General features: G+C 35.6%; 5 protein-coding genes and 1 long non-coding RNA gene across 13 annotated transcripts; 4 read left to right on the plus strand and 2 right to left on the minus strand.

The window, feature by feature from the left end:
* Window positions 1–57: 57 nt before the first annotated feature.
* On the plus strand, window positions 58–2,548 carry LOC128873649 (glucosamine-6-phosphate isomerase). Of its 4 annotated transcripts, none has more exons than XM_054117369.1 (6): window positions 58–198; window positions 836–993; window positions 1,058–1,342; window positions 1,403–1,761; window positions 1,905–1,986; window positions 2,237–2,548. In XM_054117369.1, the coding sequence occupies exons 2-5, from the start codon at window positions 870–872 to the stop codon at window positions 1,980–1,982; spliced, it is 846 nt and encodes a 281-aa protein (XP_053973344.1). In that variant the 5' UTR covers window positions 58–198; window positions 836–869; the 3' UTR covers window positions 1,983–1,986; window positions 2,237–2,548. The 4 variants fall into 4 exon arrangements, with proteins under 4 accessions (XP_053973344.1, XP_053973325.1, XP_053973353.1 ...); XM_054117350.1 differs by having other exon boundaries at window positions 83–223; XM_054117359.1 differs by lacking the exon at window positions 58–198 and adding an exon at window positions 604–722.
* LOC128873667 (uncharacterized) lies at window positions 1,603–2,571 on the minus strand. 2 transcript variants are annotated; one of them, XR_008456462.1, is made up of 3 exons: window positions 2,435–2,571; window positions 1,866–2,050; window positions 1,603–1,744 (listed from the first exon to the last, which is right to left on the minus strand). It is a non-coding gene; the product is annotated as an uncharacterized LOC128873667 (long non-coding RNA). The 2 variants fall into 2 exon arrangements; XR_008456464.1 differs by lacking the exon at window positions 2,435–2,571 and adding an exon at window positions 2,185–2,276.
* Window positions 2,572–2,681: 110 nt separating this feature from the next.
* Window positions 2,682–5,899, plus strand: LOC128873604 (uncharacterized). Of its 3 annotated transcripts, none has more exons than XM_054117316.1 (3): window positions 2,682–2,768; window positions 2,938–3,474; window positions 3,918–5,899. In XM_054117316.1, exons 2-3 carry the CDS (start codon window positions 2,991–2,993, stop codon window positions 4,664–4,666), a joined length of 1,233 nt encoding a protein of 410 aa, XP_053973291.1. In that variant the 5' UTR covers window positions 2,682–2,768; window positions 2,938–2,990; the 3' UTR covers window positions 4,667–5,899. The 3 variants fall into 3 exon arrangements, with proteins under 3 accessions (XP_053973291.1, XP_053973284.1, XP_053973277.1); XM_054117309.1 differs by having other exon boundaries at window positions 2,751–2,889; window positions 2,975–3,474; XM_054117302.1 differs by lacking the exon at window positions 2,682–2,768 and having other exon boundaries at window positions 2,817–3,474.
* Window positions 5,900–6,104: 205 nt separating this feature from the next.
* LOC128873530 (uncharacterized) lies at window positions 6,105–8,536 on the plus strand. The gene is made up of 2 exons (XM_054117159.1): window positions 6,105–8,319; window positions 8,401–8,536. Exons 1-2 carry the CDS (start codon window positions 6,178–6,180, stop codon window positions 8,503–8,505), a joined length of 2,247 nt encoding a protein of 748 aa, XP_053973134.1. The 5' UTR covers window positions 6,105–6,177; the 3' UTR covers window positions 8,506–8,536.
* A 397-nt stretch (window positions 8,537–8,933) lies between these two features.
* Window positions 8,934–10,202, plus strand: LOC128873640 (uncharacterized). The gene is made up of 2 exons (XM_054117341.1): window positions 8,934–9,308; window positions 9,447–10,202. The coding sequence occupies exons 1-2, from the start codon at window positions 9,081–9,083 to the stop codon at window positions 10,110–10,112; spliced, it is 894 nt and encodes a 297-aa protein (XP_053973316.1). The 5' UTR covers window positions 8,934–9,080; the 3' UTR covers window positions 10,113–10,202.
* A 1,029-nt stretch (window positions 10,203–11,231) lies between these two features.
* On the minus strand, window positions 11,232–21,107 carry LOC128873622 (fatty acid hydroxylase domain-containing protein 2). Of its 2 annotated transcripts, none has more exons than XM_054117331.1 (6): window positions 20,947–21,107; window positions 14,165–14,294; window positions 13,917–14,020; window positions 13,242–13,569; window positions 12,618–12,890; window positions 11,232–12,470 (listed from the first exon to the last, which is right to left on the minus strand). In XM_054117331.1, exons 1-6 carry the CDS (start codon window positions 20,972–20,974, stop codon window positions 12,311–12,313), a joined length of 1,023 nt encoding a protein of 340 aa, XP_053973306.1. In that variant the 5' UTR covers window positions 20,975–21,107; the 3' UTR covers window positions 11,232–12,310. The 2 variants fall into 2 exon arrangements, with proteins under 2 accessions (XP_053973306.1, XP_053973297.1); XM_054117322.1 differs by lacking the exon at window positions 20,947–21,107 and adding an exon at window positions 16,743–16,941.
* Window positions 21,108–21,696: the final 589 nt, after the last annotated feature.

The following is a 21,696-nucleotide window of genomic DNA, read 5'->3' on the forward strand; positions in this document are numbered from 1 at the left end:
TTATACAGTTAAGATTGCTTATCACAGAATAACCGATCGTTCGGTTTCAAATAACTCATTTTCAAGTAGTCAGAGTATCTGAAAAAGTGGGACAGATTAATCCATTTCGTTATTAAGTAACAAAGAACCGAGATTAGGTTAGTTGCGAGTCAGCTGATTTGGTGGCTGGCCGATTACACTGGACTCACTGAACTATATGTAAGATTCTTGAATTTTTATTCAGGTTCGTATTTTTTAAAAATTATATTTGCTTTCCTGCTGCAAGAGAGGAAGAGAGAGAGTCGTTATTTCCCGCTTTTGCAATAGGATTTAAATTAACAAATAGAAAACTTAGAAATATGATCGTTAAAGTTAATACTATTCCATTGGTTATTGACATCTAAACACATCTAAAGTGAAACACGAAGACACGTACCGGAGTTTAATATACCTGTTACATACGATATAATAAATATGTACTATAATAAATAAAATTTGGCAAACATAGCATATTTGATCCATTTATTGCTCCTCGTATATTTTAGAGATGATGGACAGAAAACGAAAATAATAAATAAGAACAAAGTATTCGTAAGATTTAAAATATGTTCCTTCGTATAATACGAAGCTTAAACGAAATATACTTTCTCGTATTCTGTACGTTCAGATAAAAGGTCGTTGTCACGCGAGATATATGCAATATAACACTCGTAAATGCATCATTGGGAATTCGTAAAACTACAGTATGCATTACTCTTGTATCATACCATTTGGGGGCGTTTGATTTTATTTTTACAAGTTTCAAGCTTTTTTAAAAGTATAAATTTATCGTATAATTTTCTATTTCTTTTTTCAGTTAAGTGGATATTTAGTTATAACAAAATTTAAAAATGCGTTTAGTAATCTGTGATACGGTAGATTATGTGGCAGAATGGTCTGCCAAATATGTTTTAAAAAGAATTAACGATTTTCAACCGAATGAAAATAAATATTTTGTTCTCGGTCTTCCAACAGGTATGTTTTTTATCTGCAATAAAAATTTGAATCGACGTTACATTTGTTATTATTTATTATTCAGGTGGTACACCTTTGGGAATGTATAGGAAACTCATAGATTATTACAAAGCAGGAAAAATTTCTTTTAAATATGTGAAAACGTTCAATATGGACGAGTATGTTGATTTACCCAGGGATCATCCAGAATCTTACCATTATTACATGTATAATAATTTCTTTAAGCACATAGATATCGATCCAGTGAATGCACATATTCTTGATGGTAATGCACCAGACCTTGTGAAAGAATGCGATGATTTTGAGAGAAAAATTAAAGAGGCTGGTGGAATTGAACTGTTTATTGGGGGTAGGTAATTTATAAATATAAAAATATCAATTTTGTATACAATTAATTGTTATTTTCCAGGTATCGGTCCGGATGGTCATATAGCTTTTAATGAACCAGGATCATCCTTGGCATCGCGTACAAGAGTGAAGACACTAGCACAAGATACATTAGAAGCTAATGCTAGATTCTTTGGAAATGATATTTCCAAAGTTCCAAAGCAAGCATTAACTGTTGGTGTTGGTACAGTAATGGATGCTAAAGAAGTAATGATTCTTATTACAGGTTCTCATAAAGCATTTGCTCTTTATAAAGCCATAGAAGAAGGCATCAATCACATGTGGACTGTATCAGCTTTTCAACAGCATCCTCGTACAATAATTATTTGCGACGAAGATGCGACTCTCGAATTGCGCGTGAAAACTGTAAAATATTTCAAGGTATACATTTAAACATTTATGTCTGTAGGACTTCTTAAACAAATTTGTACACCTAACATTTGAGATTTGAAGACATTTGCATTTCAAATGAAACATTATATTACCATTGAGTTGGTTTTGCATTGAATTTGTATGATATACAGGCTCTCAGTGCTGTACATCAAAGATTGATAGAAGAAGATGGCGATGCAATTCCTCGTCGTTCAATACAAAACGATTAAAATGGTAGTTATTTCCTTTAATATTCTATAAATATTGTTAATAGATCTTGTTATGCTGTTTTAAAATTCTGTAGAATAAATATTTGGCATATAGTTTATTCATCGATTTGCAAAATTTTAATAAAAACCAGGAATAAGAACAGTTGTACTTAAAAAAAAAAATAATGTTACACATAAACAAATTTTTCTAAGTTAGATGTACCAATTGATAAAAATGAATCCTTCTATAAATGCATATATTTCATTTTTTACAGAATTTATGGGACATTCATAGCAAACTAATCGACGAGCCTGGAAAAATATCGATTTAATACGATATAAAATATTGCTGTGTTTTATAATAAAAAAATGAAAAGTTATGAGGTGAAACCGAAGATTTTAAGAAGGCACGATTTTCGTGTACGATACTTAATGAGTTATTTCGTAATGAAAACTCTATATTATATACATACTTGTTTGAATAAAAATGAGTTATTATATTGTTATAATTTCTGTTTTAATATTACAGAAATGCCATATTTTTGTATCATTATACTTTTCCATAAATAAATTTACTCTTTTTATCATGCAAGACTTTTGAATGATAAATCCCACTTCCGTATTCCTATTATTTAAATAAGAATTATACGGCCACTAGCGCATGGACCATCGGTGAAACACTGAATTCAAATATTAAAGTTCCCCTTAAAACGAAGCTAAGTTAACTGGAAGAAGTGGGGGAGATTGCTGAAGGAAACGCAATCATCATTACAGACACGAGAGATAAGTGAAACCGTGGTATCATGTGTAAGTTTGCCTTTAACAACAAACTCTTTTAAACTATACAATAGATATACGGAATTAACTGATAAGAATCTAATCTAACTTCCGTTGGTACTTGATCGTATAAATTGAAACGATACTTGAGGTAAGTACTAATTGTTTCTTGGAGTTAGTCAAGGAACGACTCTTCCAGGCTTTCAAATACAAAATTAACCGCTGTGACGGTGCAGATCTACACTGACGATCATGAATGACAGTGACAAAGAGGTGAAAGAAATTGTACTCCGCGATGTAGAACCAGTTTTACGACAGAAACTTGGTAATCATGTGACCGTTGAAAACTTCACAACCGAGATTCTGTTACCACCTGGAGAAAATTATGGGAGTATGATACTGAAAGTTACTGTTCAAGTGAGAAATGAAATAACTGGGAAGAAAGAAGATCTTCATCTCATCGCGAAAATGTTACCACCCACGGAATTCCAAAGACTCATCTTCAACTCTTTGGAAACCATTAAGAAAGAAGTCTTTATGTACGAGACCATTATGCCAACATACAACAAAGTAGAACTCGAAGCTGGTATTAAGCAAAACGATCTATTCGACGTTGTGCCCAAGTTTTATGGATTTAGACTGTCCTCGCAACCGAACGTTGAATTAAACGACGATGCTGTGATCCTGTTGGACAATTTAAAGAACAAGGGCTATTACACTGGCGAGAGGACTATAGGTATGCTTAATTATTTATTAACAAAAGAGAGGGGCTTTAATAGACGTATCACTCAAAGGTGTTCTCGATGAGGTAGCAACGAATGATATTATTATATAAATTCTCGATGTTGTAATTTCATGATTCTTTAACCAGGTACACAATGCTGGCATAAATTTAAGATATAAATAAAACGTTTCTTCGTCTCATAGACTAAACCTGTTTGTAATTTATTCGAAATAATTGCATACTCGCGAACAGCGTTTACCCACCGTACACAACAGTTTAAGTATTGCAATCAAAGATATGAGCATTCACGAGTACCAGGAAAGCAAACTAACTATCATGATGTAATCACCATTTTTCTACGAAACATGAAATTACAATCAAAAAGAAATTTGTTAATTTAATCGTAGAAGCGAAAGAGTTGAAATAAAAACCTCTGCTTCGTCTATTGTACGTAGGTTACGACTTGAAGCATTCGGAAATGGCGATTGAAAATTTGGCGAGATTTCACGCTTTAGGAATGGCCGTGAAGCTGAAGAAACCAGAAATTTTCGAGGTGTTCAAATCTCGGGCGAAACCCTTGAAAGTAGAAGGTAACCCCGAAGAGGTGATCGGTTCGATTATGAAGAAAATAAAAGAGCATCCGGAAATGAACTGTTATGTTGATAAGTGCTATAACAATATGAAGGACATGTTAATGAAGGATTTTTGGGTTGATATCCCTCGAGAACCTTGGATGACCATTATTCACGGTGACTTCTGGGTGAATAACATACTATTTCATGACGACGAAAATGGTCAGCCGGACGATGTGAAATTCATCGATTTTCAAATATACATGTACGCCAGCTCGTTGCGAGATTTATTGTTTTTTATGTTTGCAAGCGTCAGGACCGATATTATCGGAGAACAATTCGAAGGTCTTATGGATTTGTATTATGATACGCTTCTAAGTAGATTGCAGCAATTAGAATGCGACATATCAGGTTTCAGCAAAGAGGGATTCAGAGAAAAATTGGCAGAGGATGCTTCTCACGAGTTCCTTCATCTGTGCGTTATGGCTAAGATACTCACGTTGGACGTCAAAGAGTCCAACTTTACTTACGATAAGTTGCACAACTTTTTAATCGATTATGACGGAAATCAAGAGTTTGTAGAACGACTCCTTAAGATAGTGTTGTATTTCTCTAAACACGATTGGATATAAATACGCGTTATCAAACACGATCAAATCGAGACATGGGTTTTAAGTGCTCTAGTTCATAGTTTTCATAAAAAAAGTTTATTCGTTTACTAATACTAAATCAAAATATACATATCGTTTTATTATTGTCTTCGAAAGAGCAGCTTTTATCGTCGTTTTATTTTGACGAACGCGATAATTTAATTAATCAAGATATCGCATCTGTTGATTATGAGCTTATCTTGAATGACTATACGGACTATATACGGACAAACCAATAACAACGTAAACAATTCATCAAAATGGTGGGACAAGACAACAGAAATCCGTGACAACCGCGTAAAACACGTCTGACAAGACAACAACGAAAGTAATTCATCAAGATGGTGGAATGAAAGTAGAAACAATAAATAATTAATCACTTTCAAACTGATACATGTAAACGTATAAACAATATTTTCATTGCACATCTATATTACAGAAAGGTATTTTAACATCTTTGTGTTCCAAACTAGATAAAGTGATTATTTTTTTTTATTGGAAATATAGTGCAAATATAATCTCGAGAAGAGGTAAAAGGAACTTTTAAATCGACATTTATATCGTATAAATAAATTGTATAAATGTAAGTACTTTCGTTTTTTAGATAAATCGATAATATCGTTTAATTATATTTGAATTTTATTAATATTATACATTTCTATTCAACTGTATCTAAGATAATGAATATGAAATGGAATAAATATTTTCTACCAAATATCGTACACCTATACTTTTTTATGGAAAAACTTAATAGATTTTAAAAACACAGGCACAATACAAATCAAGTCCAACAAAAGGAAAACCGTTTCTTCGAAGAATACCTCGTTTTTCTGGAATTAAACAATTTTGGGTTATTATGTTATTTAGTTTGAAACTGAGACTTGGATTTTCTAAAATTAGTGTAAAGTTAATAATTAATATATTAATCTGTACTTTCACACGTGTTACTCACGAGAATTGTTTTACTATGAACTCTGAAGTTGTCTATGTACTGGCACAAACTATGAAGTTGTCTTCATTAATTTGCGCGCGGACTTCCCTTCAGTTTGAATACCATACAATTTGTACGTATCATGTACGTATTCATGTATGTGTTTCATTGTCAGTTAAACGATATTATTGTTTACTGTCGCTATTGTGTATAATTCTCAATGTTATCTTTTATTTCAGTATGTACTTTTAGTAAATTTAATAAATACTCTTGTTTAATTATCATTCAAGATTTTATTACTTAATGTTTAATTAACATTATCGTCATTTACGAATCAATAGATTCTGTAAGTAGAATGTTTACATTTAAGCCGTAGCTTGAGTAGATCTCTTGTAAATAATTCGTAAAAGTACGAAACATTCTAATTCCCACATTTTATCCGAACCATTCCCTTCGTTCCACAGTCCATTCCTCCGCGGCGCTGCGATCAAAACAGCGCAACTTCAGGGCAAACATAGTCAGTCTGTCCAAGTTTGTCACAGTCTGTCAGTGTGTGTACACGATGTCGGTAAAACGGATGAAACCGCGTGTTTACTTGACGCTCCAACAACGGCACGACATTTTACAACAAATAGAAGTTGGCGTTCCAATGATACAATTAGCCAACGATTACAATGTCAACAGCATGACTATACGGCGTATCAGGTCGAATGCAGCCCAGATACGGCAACAATCGCAGCTAATGGGAATTAAAAATCAGAAGAAGTTTCGGATGCCAGTGCTGCGTCAGTTGGATATGCGTTTGTACGCGTGGTATTTACATCGGCGAACGATAGACGATCACGTTACCGATTCGATGTTACAAGCGAAAGCGAAGGAATTGAACGAACAATTCGGTGGTCCGTCGTCGTTTACGGGATCCAGAGGCTGGATATGGAGGTTTAAACGTCGGCATGGCATCAATCCCCCTAAATATCATGACGAGTGCACCAATAACACGGGGACAGAAGGAGACTTTCCCTGGAACTCTTTACAGCAGATGGAAGAGGATGAGATGGAGCTAGAAAATTTTTACAATATGAACGAAATGGACCTGGCGTGGAGAGTTGTTCCACGGAAGACGTTAGAAGAGAAGAAAGTGTTTAAACATAGAATGACGACGCATCGGCTGGATTCGATCGAAATGCAAAATCTTTCGTCGTTGGTCACGTACGAATACGAGAGATCGAGAGATCTGATGAACTGTCGGAACCGATTGCCCGTTGTTTTCAAGGCTCGCAGGAATATTTGGACAGATCGGAACGAGTTTGCAGATTGGTTTGAGAATTACTTCAAACCAGCCGTGAGGAGACACCAGATCCGAAGGGGTGCCGGCGGTAAGGTGTTCCTTTTATTAGATAAATGTAGAATTAATGTACTACCACCCCCATTGAGAAGGCAGGACGATATCGAACTCGTATATTTTTCGACGAACATGGCGGGTCCACCAACAGGCCAAGAAATAGTGGAGAGGACAAGAAGATCCTTCGGTCGCATTATGTTGCGGAAGATCTTAGAATTTCCTGACGGGGTAGTGGAATTTTATGGGAATTACTATGTGAGAGATTGCGTCAGTTTGATCAACGAGATCTGGATAGATACAATACAGATGAGTATATGTAAATCGTGTAGCAAATTACTGGCAGATACAGCAACTAAGGAACAAAAGACTGAGGAAGAAGAAAACCAAATAAACACTTCTCGAGTTGCGTTAGATAAACTTGTTGGAAACCAGATAGAAAATAAGTTAGTTAGTTCGAGAATTACAGACACGGCGAGAACAAGAAAAACTATTTATCGAAATCAAACGACAGAACGCAATGCGTTAGCTACTCTCGACATTATCGACGTAGCACGAACTATCAAAACAGAGCCTGTCCCTCGAGATGAGATCGAAGAATGCAACATGACGGACGTTACCGACATTTCGGCTACGCTGGGAAGAATTAAAGTTGAGACCTATCCTCTAAGTCTGAGGGAAGAATGCGACATGCCTGTAACGGTAGGAAGAATGAAAGTAGAGGCCTTTCCTTTAGACGTGATGGAAGAGAACGACGACACGCGAGACGTTACGGAAATTCCAATTGCAGTGGACAAAATCAAAGTGGAGGCTTTCCCTTTAGATGTAACGCGAGAATGTGTGATAAGACCAATTAAAACTGAACCTATCCCTCAAGATGAAACCGATGATTGCGATATAGACGTTACGGAAATTTCAAATAGTGCGAGGCGAATAAAAGTAGAGACTGATCCTCTGAATCAGATGGACTATTGCGAAATTCCAAACACAGTGGGAAGGGTGAAAGTAGAGCCCGTTCCTCGCGATCGAATGGAATATCGCGATACGTTGGATATCACTGAAATTTCGAACACGGTGAGACCAATTAAATTGGAGGTTGTCAATCGAAATCGGAGAGACGAACGCGACGTGTCGATTATTCCCGATATTACGAGCACGGTAGAGAGAGTCAAAGTGGAGGGTGGCTCTGAAAATCGTGTAGACAGGATTGTAGGGAATGACGATGACTTAGATATAGAGTTCAATAACGTGAAAACAGATGACGAGTATTTCCTGGAGCCTGACTTGGACGAGGAGCAGACAAAAAAGATGTTTTCCAGTTTAGCACTGTGGTCGCAAGATCAACCGAGTTTTATACAATTGCAGGTGCAGGCGATACAGACATTTTATAACAATTCGCGAAGATAATGTAATTATAAGATCCCAATAGTTAATAAAATTTTGTAGTTCGTTGCTGAGCAATTACTACTATCGGAATACAGGGAGTACCAGACCCACCATTTAATTTTAGAAATAACGTTCATTTTAGAGAGTGGAATTCGCCCCCATTAATGTTTGTTTCTTCAGCTCAGGCGGATACCAGCTGTGTAAACAAAAGCTAGTTCTCGAGGTCAAGCTATCTCGTTTCACGAATCGATTTTCGTTCACTAATGAATATTAAAATTCTTCTTTTAAAAGATATGTATATACTTGGTAAGTAAAAAGGAAGTTGTATTCCTACCATTGACGCTTCAATAAAATGTTGAGTCGCGGTAGGCGATTGCCATAAACCGTAATTCTCTATCACATTTAATTTACAAGTTACAATGATAATATCCTATTTATAATGAATAACTGTAGCTATTATTAAAGATAGTTCAGTATAGATATATACGACAAGCTTAACTCGCGATAATGATAAAAGTGAAATCGTATAAAACGGAGAGTAAACACTTATTGCATTTGTATCTGCACATACATACGTGTTTACGCAACAGTTAGTTAGTGTTACTTGCGATGGAGCGACGAGTTTCGTAGTGGTTCGTGCCACTTACTTTTTTTTTAGTTTTTCTATATTTTTACAAAAGTTTTGATCGGATTTATCTGAACTCGGAAACATCGTGAAATACGATTTTGCGACTAAAATAATGAGTACATTCGTGATGCTGAATCTTCACGGATTGACTCTGTTTATATGGATCGTATCTGTCCTAACCTTATCTACCAGTGGTAAAGTTAAAACAGATGGTATTACTTCTTTAAAGTCCGCGTCGAATACGAGTATTGTCGGCGAATCCTCAGAAAATAATTACGGGAATCTATCGTCTGCGAATCAACCTGCATCTGAGTCCACTTACTCCACAAAATCATTGAACGTAAGAATTTTTCATCTGTTAATTAACGCGCATTTAAATAGTGATGTCGAATTCAATGCATGATTTACGACGGTACTGCTCTGTGTATTGGCAATTCAAATGAAATATGAAGGTAAAATCTATCCAACTTATTTTCAGGAAAATGTTACCCCTTCATTTGTCGGAGAAGGTGGTCCAATTTCCATTGCTTCTACCACACAGCGTGCATCTTCCACTACTTCTCGTTCTATAAGCATTTCCGAACATTTAAATGCAGAGAGTAATTTTCCAAATGAAAAGACTCCAAAAAATTCCAAGATTGTTGCAAGAAAAGGAGCAAATGAAATGGATGTAAAAAGGGAACCAGTATCTCATGACACAAAGTCAGAGGCTGAACATAGTACAGTAGCAAGTGTTATTGGTATTAATGAGAAACGTGTGAATGTTGATTTGAATAATGCAAAATCAGAAACAATTGATAAATTGTCAAAGGATGATTCCCATACAACTGTGAAGAATGCATCGCAAGAAAAAGTACCGACAAGTACTACTATAATAACATCTTTGCTTAAAGAGCATAAAGCAAAACCAACTGTAACAGTAGCAGGACCTAACAGCGATAAACGACCGTTTGTATCGCCCACAAGATCACGCTTAGGAATGCCAAAGAAAATTGATTATCTTTTGCCAGTTATTATTACTCTTCTAGCTTTGCCAATATTGGGTGCTGTAATTTTCATGGTGTATAAACAAGGTAGAGATTGTTGGGATAAAAGGCACTATAGGAGGATGGATTTTCTTATTGATGGAATGTACAATGATTAATATTTAGAAATGTACCATTTGGTCATTTTGATTGTAAGGATATCGTCTGCGCGATAGACGTAAAACATTTGATAAACTATTTTGTCACTATAGCATCGATTGATATACCGTACCGCTTATATACAAAACTATAAAACTTTTATTGTGCCGTAGCTTGCTCTGCATACAATATTCTCATTACGCTACTGCCTTATAACGAGATTCGTTATTTTGTATGTTTTATATAATCACCGTTTGTATACAGAAATTACGATACGTATGTTATCTTAGCTCGCATACTCATTTTTAGACGAACGACATATAAAAAAGACACTATGGAAATAACAACAAATTAAATTTCACAACAACAATATAAAAATATTCAACGAATATTACAATCGAAGAACTTGGACAAAGCAGTAATTTAAATATTTTAACAAACATTTAGTAATGTTCATTAAAATGAACGAAACTTTATCTGTACATATACGTCAAGGCAACATCAAAATTTTTTTTTTAATTGTTGAATTTCACGTGAAAGTAATTTATTAGTCGTTTGTTTTAGTTCAGTTGAAAATTGTTAAGCGTAGAGCCCGATAATGATATTATCGGATTAGAATGGTCTTTGTTAACGATATATCTATACAGATTTTGTAAAATGTACTTGGTATTATTTTACATATTATTGTAAAGTAGTATGTATTCCACCAAAGAAATATTTGACTTACATAACACAATTTTTCTAACTAATCGTAATAATTGTCATATGTCATTGCATTTTTCTTTTGCTATTTGAGTATTTAATTAATAATTGCCATACAAAAAGTAAATGAATATCAAGCAATGTTCATATAATTATTATATCGTTGCATTTATAAGCAATGTTTTGTGCAATTATTCCATTTTATAAGATTTTTGCAGTTGTTATTTGGAAAGAGGAAATTTTATGCCGAATTTCCTTTTTCGTTTAATGTTTGTAAAGTTTCTATTTTGTCAAAATGTGATAAAGCAATAACAGCTATTTTTATATACATATGTATGTAAGAAACCATTCATATTGTTATGAAATATAAATACATACAACAAATGTTGTTCAATTACTTTGATAAACAATATTCCTAACACAGAAAGAAACTAAGCTGTGTTTGATTTGTAAGTTTTATTAGTAAGCTTCTTATGTAGGTACATAAAATCAGTAGTGTTAGCATGGCGTATAAATTACAAATTTGCTAGAGATTTACAAGTTAAAAAAAATGTATACCTTAAACAAAAGAGAAAGAGAAATGAAGATTCAATTCCATGATGTGACCTAGTGCTTTTGTATATATACATAAATTTAATTTCAGAAAATATTATTACCAATTTTAATATGCATCTATAGATTTCGAGTAATCCGACTTAATTTACTTTGCAAATTTAAAGCTTTAACGTGCAGAACCATAGATGATTTATAACAATCGTAAGAGTAATTGTTCCTTTGCTACGATACTACAATCATAACTCCGTCTTAGACTAAATTTGTATTAAGTCATTGCTTTTATTATAGAACTGAATATAAAAATAGTAATCGTCATAAATAGTTTCGCCTTAACGTCATGATTTCGATACAAACATAATTCGTCAAGTAGACGCTTTTCGAATATTGCTATATAATGCGAATATAATAAGATAATACCCAGATGAAATATATTCGATATAATTCTAAGTTTTTCAACGGTATTTTGTCATAAAAAAGATATTCTAATAATCTAAAGTTCGTCCTTTAACGTTATAGTAAAACTCTTATATTATTCCGAGGATCTTTTTGTAGTTTTCGATAAGAAAAGAACACGTAATATATTCCGTTACGTTACAACTTTAGAATGACTGTCCTTATATTTGAGAATGCTGGTTAAAAATACTCTCGTATAATCACATTTAATACATTGCTGTACAAAAAGAAAAAGAAAAATCGTACGAACAACAGCGATGTGGTTAATAATAATTCGTCAATTTACCAGTACGGTGTTCGTATCAACTGAAATTACACTCGAAACGAAATAATTAAAATATGCACTTTTACATAGGAAAAAGTGTACTCGACCGATGTATCAGATAACCATACAAAAGATACCAGCTTCGAATGTATTCTGCCGATTATATTTATCTGGTTAACCGCCCTCGATCAAGAATAATAAAAGGCTCGTACTGAACTTTCATAGTTATTACGGTGTCAGAGTCTATTTGGACTTGTATTTTACTTGGTCTGGAAAGGCCTCTCTCGGTGGTACCAGACTAAGCATTATTACGTGACGCTGATAAACTCTAGAATTACGAAATTGTGTGTCTGTTCCATGTACCCGGTCTAACACTCCCAAAATTCCGAAGCATTGATTAAACCTGAAACAATACAAGATATTTTTGTTTAGTTGTTACTTTTGTCAAAATAAATCATCAATTTTGTATCCATATTTCCGAGGGCCAAGGTGATGTAACCGCTCAACACCATTTTGGTCTGAAATCATTCCCAACGGTAGATATACTTACTTTAAGTGATGGAAATCATGAGCTTCTGGAGATGGGAAGAATGGTAAATGGTAACCAGAGTGAGCATTCAACGTGGATAAAATAGCAAGGGAGAACCAAAGCCAAGCGGTAGCCACGTGAGAACCTACGATGAATACTCCCAAAAACGGTGGCAATAGGTTCGAGCCAATATGTTCTAAGGGATGGCAATATAGCGATGTTACAGCTATAGGGGCTGTCCATTCGTGGTGCTGTTTATGTATATACTTGTACAGATAGCGGCTATGTAGAAATCTGTAATATAATTTAATTGTTACACAAGTTTTCTTGGCTGACAATAACATGCACGACACATTACTCGAGATAATAATTAAAGGATAACTCGGACGAATAAGTATGATGCGCGATCGCGATAATGTACTCGATAAAACCTTCGAAATATTACACAAGTGTATGGATTCTGTAAAAACATTACTGGATTGTTTAGTGTGATATACAGAATGATCCTACTAGACCTAGAAGGGCACTGCATAAACGATTAATAATCGTAAGTGAGGTGTTCTTTTAATTTGCTATAGATATAAAAGGAAATTTGCATTAATGCACGATGACCTCGTGAATGAACAGCATGAGAAATTTTCGTACCTGTGCGAGTAATAAAATCCAATTTCCTCGCATAATATAAGAATAGCGATTTCAACGAGTACCCAGTGGAAGGTCGGCAATTCGCGCATAGGGGGATAACCGCGCCATTCCATAAAGCGATAACTGGCGTACGCTAGAGGAACACCGACAACTATCTGATTGAACAGTACTTGAGCGATTACTTTGCACAATTCCCTCCTGTTGACGGGCTCGTTCGTGCCCGGTTGTATTTTGTATTTTCGCAAAGCGGCTGGTCTGTTGGTGACGTCCAACAGTGTGTAAATACCGCCGAAAAACCAGTAAACGAAAAACGTTAATCCCAACGACCCTGAAAGAGATTCGTTGAGAATAGTATACACTTTTTATTCGAAGATAAAGTGTAAACCAGAGATGGACAGAATTTTATTCTAGCAGCCAGTTCCAGAGTGATAGCGATAGACATTAATTTGATACATCAGCAACTATACATACAACTATCGAAGATGAAGTCGGAATCCTTAATTATTTATCAGCTTCCACGGTGCGAGCTACCAGCTTCACACAGACAAATGGACGGCAAGTTTATCTTACAATTAGAAAGGCACAGAATTCATTTCCATACGTAATAATAAATTTGTTCGTTTATATCTAGAGGAGAATTTTGTCCATCTCTGAGTCGTCTCAATTCTCGTGTACCATGAACCCAGACGGTCACGGGATCATCTCCTAATCTGTCTAAGATTTTATCCCATTGTGCTTGCCAGAAATCACCGGAAGCTCCCCAGAACCTCTGCAAATGCCTAAAGAATAAACAAGTTTTAACGTGATAGCGATTCCCTCTATACAAGGGCAGCCGATTTTTCGTAAGGAACAAATTTACTCTATCGGATCCTTATTCGAAGACAGAGAAATCGTATTTGTATACCTTATCTGGTGAAATTTACCATGTTAGCGAGTTGCAGAAAGCAGCGAATCCGATCACTACGGTTCCGATTACGAAAAGGACGCTTCTTAAACTTGAAAGAAGAGTCGGCGGGGTTTGATTCTTACAACCGTCGTTGCTCGCAGCCGTCACTGCAAAAACAACGAATCGTCGATCATCTTTCGATCTGTACGATAGCGAAATCAATTTGAAAATTCATGTTCCAGAATTGTACAGAGTTTACGATATACTTAACACTTTGACTGCGGGACGATTTTGAAAAAAGTCGAATTTTAACAAATATCACCTTATACAGAATATGATAAAACAATAAGAGAAACGCCAAGTTTGTTTTTGTCTGGTTCGAATGATTAAGGATAGAGCAAAGAGCAAACGGTAGAATTTTTACCACCGATCGTAGACAATAAAATGCATCAGATATAAAGACTGTGTTTGCACAACAAGACACTATGCACAAGATAACGCGTATTCGATAGACAAAACACTGAACGAGCCACTCGACTCGAGCCCTTTCAACCACTCGATTACCTGCAATTACCGTTTTTATGGCAGCCAAGTTACAAAAAGCAACGGCTCGTCACGTTCGCGGTTACTTTCGCTCGCGATATGATGTATCACGAAATATGATTCGAATAATAGATAACAAGTAAAACAGTATTTATTACTAGACTGTGCTAAAGCCTCATTTGGAAAAGTCTTATTACTTTACGATAATTTTTGTCAATTAAAATACTTTGGTTGGCAAAAGTAACGATCGCTTCTCCAAGTAACATTGTAAATCCATTTAACTGGGAGATTAAGCTATAACATCAGCACTCGATTTCGACGCGATGGAAGATAATTATAAATACAATTCAATTGCGATGGAACGATGAATAATTATTCTGCTTCTTGGAAATTAGATGGGGGACATTTCTTACTTCGTGTTTAACTCTGTGCAAGAGGTATCCTTAACAGGAAAATTTTCATTATTCATTACACACAACTAATAATTCGTAATAGCTAATATTTCAGAGATTGTTTACGATTTTCCTTGTTGCTTGAACTGAAAATTAACGATACAGGGCACGTAACATTCAGACTACTGAATGGAACAAGCAACCACCGTTTATGTCATTAGGTGTGAGACTCGTGCGTTGTTTGCAATGCGTTAACCCGCGTTATTGATCTAGATTCTGATTCAAGTTGTTTAGGTCACCGATAGTCAACGACGTCCCGTTCCGTGTGTGATGTAAACAAATCATCGAAACAAAGTATGTAAAACTGATTTAAAGTGGAAGAAACAAAATATGTCGTAACTAGATAAATTTGATAGACGTCATCTGATGTTTTCATAATAATAAGACGAATCTAAATTTATAACGTTGTTTTTATGACGCACAAACAGCTTCGATAAAGTAAACATTAGTGCACAGTACGAGGCATTTAAATCTGATGAAAAAAAAAAAAATTTAATATAAAGGCGGGACATCACACGTAAAACCATCTTTTAGATTTACATTATTTATTTTTTTTACTTTCGTTAATACTTGGAAACTTTCGAGACGAGTTCAATTGACTCTTGGTTCAAGGTCGCTGAAAGCCACTCACGAAGACAAATATTTTGTTACTCGGAGTCACTCGGCTAATTTGTTTTACGCACATTCTAAGACCATTGAAAATTAAATAATTACTTCCGTGAGAATGCTTTTCTACCTAATCGTGTTATTTTTTGTTAATGTACTTTTATAGATGAGGCTAATTTTGTTTCTTTTATTCGATCGATTTGCATACGCGTCGACGGGACCACGTGCTCAACATCTCTCGAATATTTCAGCAACAATTTTCCATAACCTTCAGTCGCTAAACGTGCATATCCGTGTTCGATTTAGAGCAGTTATGCAATCGCTATGTACATCTTACCAAAGAGAAAAACGATGAGATACGAGCGTCAGAAATCGACACATTTCCCAAACGGCTTACCTTTCACACAATTCGAATACAGTGATTGGAGAACGACAGAACAAAAGCTTCGAGACTCTTAAAACTACGTTTAAGTTACTTAATTTTGTTATTCTGCCTCTGACATTTCCATACGGAAATATCATGTTAATTCACAGTATTCTGAATTCAAACACACTCACATTGACGCACTACTTACGTCGTTAGCATCCTATTAAACGATACAAACTAATTACAATGGTACAATGTACATAATGCTGGAATTAATTTAGCGATTAATTTGATAACTGTTTCAACTGATTGCTGTAAAAGTAAACGCAAAGTGAATGCAGTTTGCGACGACTGATAGTAGTTGAAACTGTTGCTACAGATTAAGTAATCACAAAACGTAAACGTAAATACGACAGTAATTCAGTTAACAAAAAAATTTAATCATAAAATTGCATAGTATAGTATATAATCGCCTGATGAATCCGACAATTGTTATTACGTGGAAAGTGATCGTGGAGCAATCGCCTAAACTTGAATAATTTGCAGCTGCAAGAATTTGAAGAATAGCTTCGACAGTGTTCCACGCTTAGACTCACGGTTACACAATGCAATTGTGTCTGTATCGTTCGCTTTTGTTGTCACCGTACCTCTTCGACGAAATATCGTTTCCAGCAACGCCATTGTCGGGGAATTGGCCGAATCGTAAACGCACTTTTGAGAATCGCGCTCGTTTAGCTAGAAACGGTATCGTATCGTCGAGTGTCACGACTGACCACAGCCGTGTTTCATCGCCGACTACGCTTCAGACAATAATCGCCCCCTCCACGTTACTCCGTTTTGTTCGTGGCCACTTAAGTTTTTTTTTTTTTTTATTTGCAGCTTTATGCAAACGTTGGGCCGTCGAAAAGGTTCAGCCCGATAGCAAACAGAACGAGACCGAAATTTCATTATCTTCCTTCAAAACTAACATTCACTCTCTTCGATGTATCATTGAAATTTCTTTCCAAAGTTGGCTCGAATTGATGTTTGTCGCAAAGTCCAGGAAATTTGTTGCAGTCGAGGGTAATACGTTCTATAAACCAATTGCATGGTTGTTCGCGTGTTAGTGTGTTACTTTTCGGTTTCTTCGTCATTTTTTTTTATTGATAAAACATAGGTTTACGCTTCTATATTCGTTATTCGCGAACGAAACCTTCTCGACTCCGTTATAGAGCCCGTCTAAAAATATGAAATGATTAAGAGCCTACGAAAATTGAGGATAGAAACCTCGAGCACAACCTGTAAGTAGAGTGAGTCAAGTAGCCGAGGTTCTTCATTCTTACGGGTTTCAAAAATTTCTCCTTTTCGATTCTTTTAAAGTCGTTTTTTAAGTAGCGCGTTGATCTCGACTTTGTCTTATTTTTTTTTCTATCGTTTAGTTGGTATTACGAGCGGTGTACATTTATGTACGATATGGAAAGAAAAAATATTGATCGCTCGAGATGATCGATCGTGCCTTCCCGCCATCCATTCGCTGCTTTTATATCTTTGCTCTGTACTTCCTTATTCCATCGCATCCGAGGAAAAGAAAGTGCAGTCATGCGAGTGCTTACGTGCCTCTCAGGTTCTCAAATAGAAAGCTGGCTGGCGTGTCAGAGAAATGGAAATCGTGTTTTGGCGTTTTACAGCCGGGGAAATGGCTAATTAAGCACGTTACCCATACAGGCAATACTGTTACGAAAAATGCATTATGCCTTATCGGGTGAAAATATTTCGACGATAATGTTTGCTGAGCTTTCATTTATGCGTATTAAGTTAACAATGATCACATTTATAGAAAGATAGACAGCAAAAATGTTCGTCATACGGAAACGTAAAAAATAATTCAATTCAGACAAAGGTGACGTTAGGCTTCCACTCGAAAGTGAAGATGATCTTGAGAAATTTTACGCGAAATCGATGACTTTGCAAAGAAAATGGTGTGTTTGAATACCACGTACGAATAACTAAAGACGTGGAAGTATCGCTTACTATTCCAATACGATACTCGCAGCGCGGAGACGAATTACAAAATCAACATTTTTGATCTTGCATTTTATACAGTTATATTATATTTAATTTATTATAGCTTTTATAGTAGTAGTTTTTATGTTATTGAATTTTATTGTTAAATAATATTCGATTAGCAGAAAAAAGGAAAGACGCAATGTAACGCATGAAAATAATTAAACATTGCGATAATTGTTTGATCTGTAATTATTTACGTTAGCACTGGCTTTGCCGATTGTTACGATCATGTTGTGTAGAGGCTATTATCGTCGAGATGTTCCATAGCGAAAAGTAATCGTCGATCAGTGTTAGTTTACGAGATATAACTATGACAAGAGAAGCTACGACAATAAGTATAGTGCGTCTTTACGGCTGCATGGGCATGCGGTTGCGACTCGCACGCGCGTCGGGTTGCCTGTTGTTAAGGACACTTCAAGGGGAAAGACTGTATACATTTACGCAGCCCTGTGCCTAGCTATTTTCACGCCCCTGGTAACAACGTTTTGCACTGTAACAAATTTGGTGTTGAATTTCTGATGAAAAAATCGAGGTAGATGAAATCATTCGAATAATTGGAGGAATTATTATTTTTATTGTTTTACCTTGATAACCATGTAGAATAGTAGTACAAACAATGAACAAGCACATTGAACAGTTACAGAATGTAATGTAATTCTAACAAGTGGTCCGTGAGTCTACGTCTCGGTACTTAAAGGTTAACAAAAACATAAATAAACATACTAGTATGTTTTTTTTAGGTGTTTATATTAATCCAACTATGGTAGTTGTTCGTCACGATGACTGGGACACCCTGTATAATTTGATTCATTCATGTCTCGGCCTCGTTTCGCTAAATCAGCGAACAAGCAATTCGCGAGAGTCATTTGTTGTCGTCGGACAATTCACGGGGAAGCCATTTATAAAGTTTCCGCATCTTCTCGACTGAGAGACGAGGTGAACTTTATTCGAAGAATAGATTACGAATAGAATCAACCGTATCGCGATTAACGTTTATTCGACCGAATAAGTTTATATTTGATTTAATTCTTGCGAAACTATGAAAGTGACAAATATCAACGAAAAAATTGAATATACACCATACAATCATTCATTAAAAAAAAAATCTTAGAAAACCCTGCATCTTCATAATAATAATAACATTTGCCTTTTATAAAACGTTTCAAGAATAGACTACCCTCGAACCGTTCTTTTACAGTAAACTTTGTTTGCCACTTTGCATATAAACACAATACTAACGTGTACAGAGATTCCTGAATGAGATAAAAGTGACGAGACACGATCCAACCGCGTGCGTGGCGCATGTGCCTTCAAAATCGATTTCCTTGAAAACGAAACCTCGTGGAAAAAATATATTGTATGTTTTCAATTCAATTTTACTCGTAGAACCTTTTTTTATCGCAACATTCGGTACTGGCCGCTCTCTTCGCGATAATCGTAAAATTAAAACGAAATCTATGTTTTATAAAATGTTCTAGATTTTTTTTTTTAAATACCAAAGATTGAGAGATGAAATAAAAAAAAATATTGCGAAGTATATTATATAGTGTTATACGGCGAAAGGGTAAATTATCCGTGTAAACCGAAAGGTCTTCAAAAAGGTTAAAGGATCGAGCTGAAATCCGCAATTCAAATGTTAAGCACATATTTTTGATAACTCTGTTAAATGTCGAGCGATATTAAAGGTGAAATGCAACGCTTGAACGTTATATACAAATTAAATCAAATAATAAACCATAAATCAGTGGAAATACTCAATCTGATCCGAAGCGATGATATTGGACCGCTGCAATTTTAATCATTTCCATTGTATTATCAAATTATACGAAGACAGAATATTTAATTAAAATTTTGCCGATTCTTACAATAATCAACATTGTTGTACCACATCGAACATATAAGAATAACAAACTTGCAGAGGTTAGTGTACTCTGGATACATCGAAAAACAATACTTAGGCAAACTAGATTGCTTGATTTTGAAAGTTTTCAAGTCTGGTAATTAAATTCTAATTTTTCTAGCTTCTTGAGGCAGTTACGTCTAGATCAGCTGGGAGTATGTACAGGCGTGCATTCAAAGGAAGGTGGTAGTAGATGTAAGGAATGCAATCATGGTCCTCATCCTTCAAGGGGATTCCTATTATTATAGACTAAAATTGATAAATACTTTTCATACGTACAAAATCCTACCAAAGAATTCAGAGAAACGAAATAATATAGCTAAAGGAACAGATTTATTTGATTAAAATGAAAAACAAATTGTATATTATTAGAGTATTAACGATCGCTACGCGTTATCTTTTACATACAAAGTTTTCATGCACTGTCCCTAGCTTACCTCTATCGTTTTACACAGCTCGAAAATACAAATTTCGTTATTGATTAAATTTATATCGTTCATCTCGTGTTTGTGATTGTGAGCTCGGTAAACTAATAGTGTGACAACACTAACAAAATCGATCCCGTTTTAACTGGAATAAGTGACGAGCAGTCGTGTGCGATTAACTGACACGCGTTTATTTACATTTCTACCTGACACTTTCTTCCCTCCAAAAGTGAACGCCAATAGCTGAACGCCCCTACCCGACGATACACTCTGACGCCACAATCCAAATACAATAACAACAAGAAAAAGGTGAAGAAGGTACGACGAACTACATGGTAAACGAAAACACACACGGTTCAACGAATTGTCTGGTTCTGCTTAGAGCGAATGTCAGTGTGGCCACCTTGGGTTTACAACGAGTCGTCCAAGCGTGTTTTCGTTTGAGTGTCAACAGAAGAGAACGGACGTGTCATGCCCTACCTTTGTACTGAGCCTGCACGTCCATCATGTTTTTCGACGATGACGTTTACGGAAAAACCACGTAAATTCTTCTATCTGAAGTCAATGGATCGCATTTGCCACAGCACACACGATAGTCGATAAACGCAGACCGTTGATACTGGCAAATGCGCCGTAGCGCCAACCGCGTACCTACGGCTCGAATATACATGTATATAGGTATGTATATGTATAGGTATACATGTACCTAGGTTTTCGTTCGTGTGGCTATTCGTATGTATAAACACTGATTGTTTCGCTTGGTGCCCAACGTTCTTCTTGGAAGCGAATAGGGTAAGAAAAAAGAAAACTGCCGATAACTATTCTTTCTACGGAATACAATGGGTTAACCCATCAGCCGCGGACAACGTAGAATTCCTAGGAAGCACCTATTCGCGATTTTTACGAGGGATGCTTGGCAACTCGACAATTTGAAACTTTGCACAAATATTCAAGCAGTTCAAGCAGTGGTAATAACCTAATAATTTTGTTGTTTAAATAACGAAACCCTCAACCATCTAAAAGAAATTCTTTTTCTTCTCAACCGTGTATTCTATGACAATTCTAAACAAGAAATCCCGCGTTTATTGGTTTCGATATCGGTAAAACAGATGCAAAGGATGCTTTCCTAAATTTTGTCCCTAATCCTTTCGTGTCATATAATTTAACAGTAGGGAAAGCGTCATGAAAATGATCTACGTTATCATATACACGTGTAGAGTGCCTTCTGTC

This window comes from Hylaeus volcanicus, chromosome 1, assembly GCF_026283585.1.
Source record: "Hylaeus volcanicus isolate JK05 chromosome 1, UHH_iyHylVolc1.0_haploid, whole genome shotgun sequence".
Lineage (NCBI taxonomy): Eukaryota > Metazoa > Arthropoda > Insecta > Hymenoptera > Colletidae > Hylaeus > Hylaeus volcanicus.

Bases quoted from the DNA above. Each gene is read 5' to 3' on its own strand.
- LOC128873640 (XM_054117341.1), top strand. From the start codon at position 9,081: ATGAGTACATTCGTGATGCTGAATCTTCACGGATTGACTCTGTTTATA. The intron at 9,309-9,446 runs GTAAGAATTTTT...ACTTATTTTCAG, and splicing joins ACTCCACAAAATCATTGAAC to GAAAATGTTACCCCTTCATT.
- LOC128873649 (XM_054117369.1), top strand. From the start codon at position 870: ATGCGTTTAGTAATCTGTGATACGGTAGATTATGTGGCAGAATGGTCT. The intron at 1,343-1,402 runs GTAGGTAATTTA...GTTATTTTCCAG, and splicing joins AATTGAACTGTTTATTGGGG to GTATCGGTCCGGATGGTCAT. The intron at 1,762-1,904 runs GTATACATTTAA...TATGATATACAG, and splicing joins AAACTGTAAAATATTTCAAG to GCTCTCAGTGCTGTACATCA.
- LOC128873530 (XM_054117159.1), top strand. From the start codon at position 6,178: ATGTCGGTAAAACGGATGAAACCGCGTGTTTACTTGACGCTCCAACAA. The intron at 8,320-8,400 runs GTGCAGGCGATA...AAAATTTTGTAG, and splicing joins CGAGTTTTATACAATTGCAG to TTCGTTGCTGAGCAATTACT.
- LOC128873622 (XM_054117322.1), bottom strand. From the start codon at position 16,776: ATGGCGTTGCTGGAAACGATATTTCGTCGAAGAG. The intron at 14,021-14,164 runs GTAAATTTCACC...TTTATTCTTTAG, and splicing joins TTCTGCAACTCGCTAACATG to GCATTTGCAGAGGTTCTGGG. The intron at 12,891-13,241 runs GTACGAAAATTT...ATTATATTACAG, and splicing joins GGATTTTATTACTCGCACAG to ATTTCTACATAGCCGCTATC.
- LOC128873604 (XM_054117316.1), top strand. From the start codon at position 2,991: ATGAATGACAGTGACAAAGAGGTGAAAGAAATTGTACTCCGCGATGTA. The intron at 3,475-3,917 runs GTATGCTTAATT...TATTGTACGTAG, and splicing joins CACTGGCGAGAGGACTATAG to GTTACGACTTGAAGCATTCG.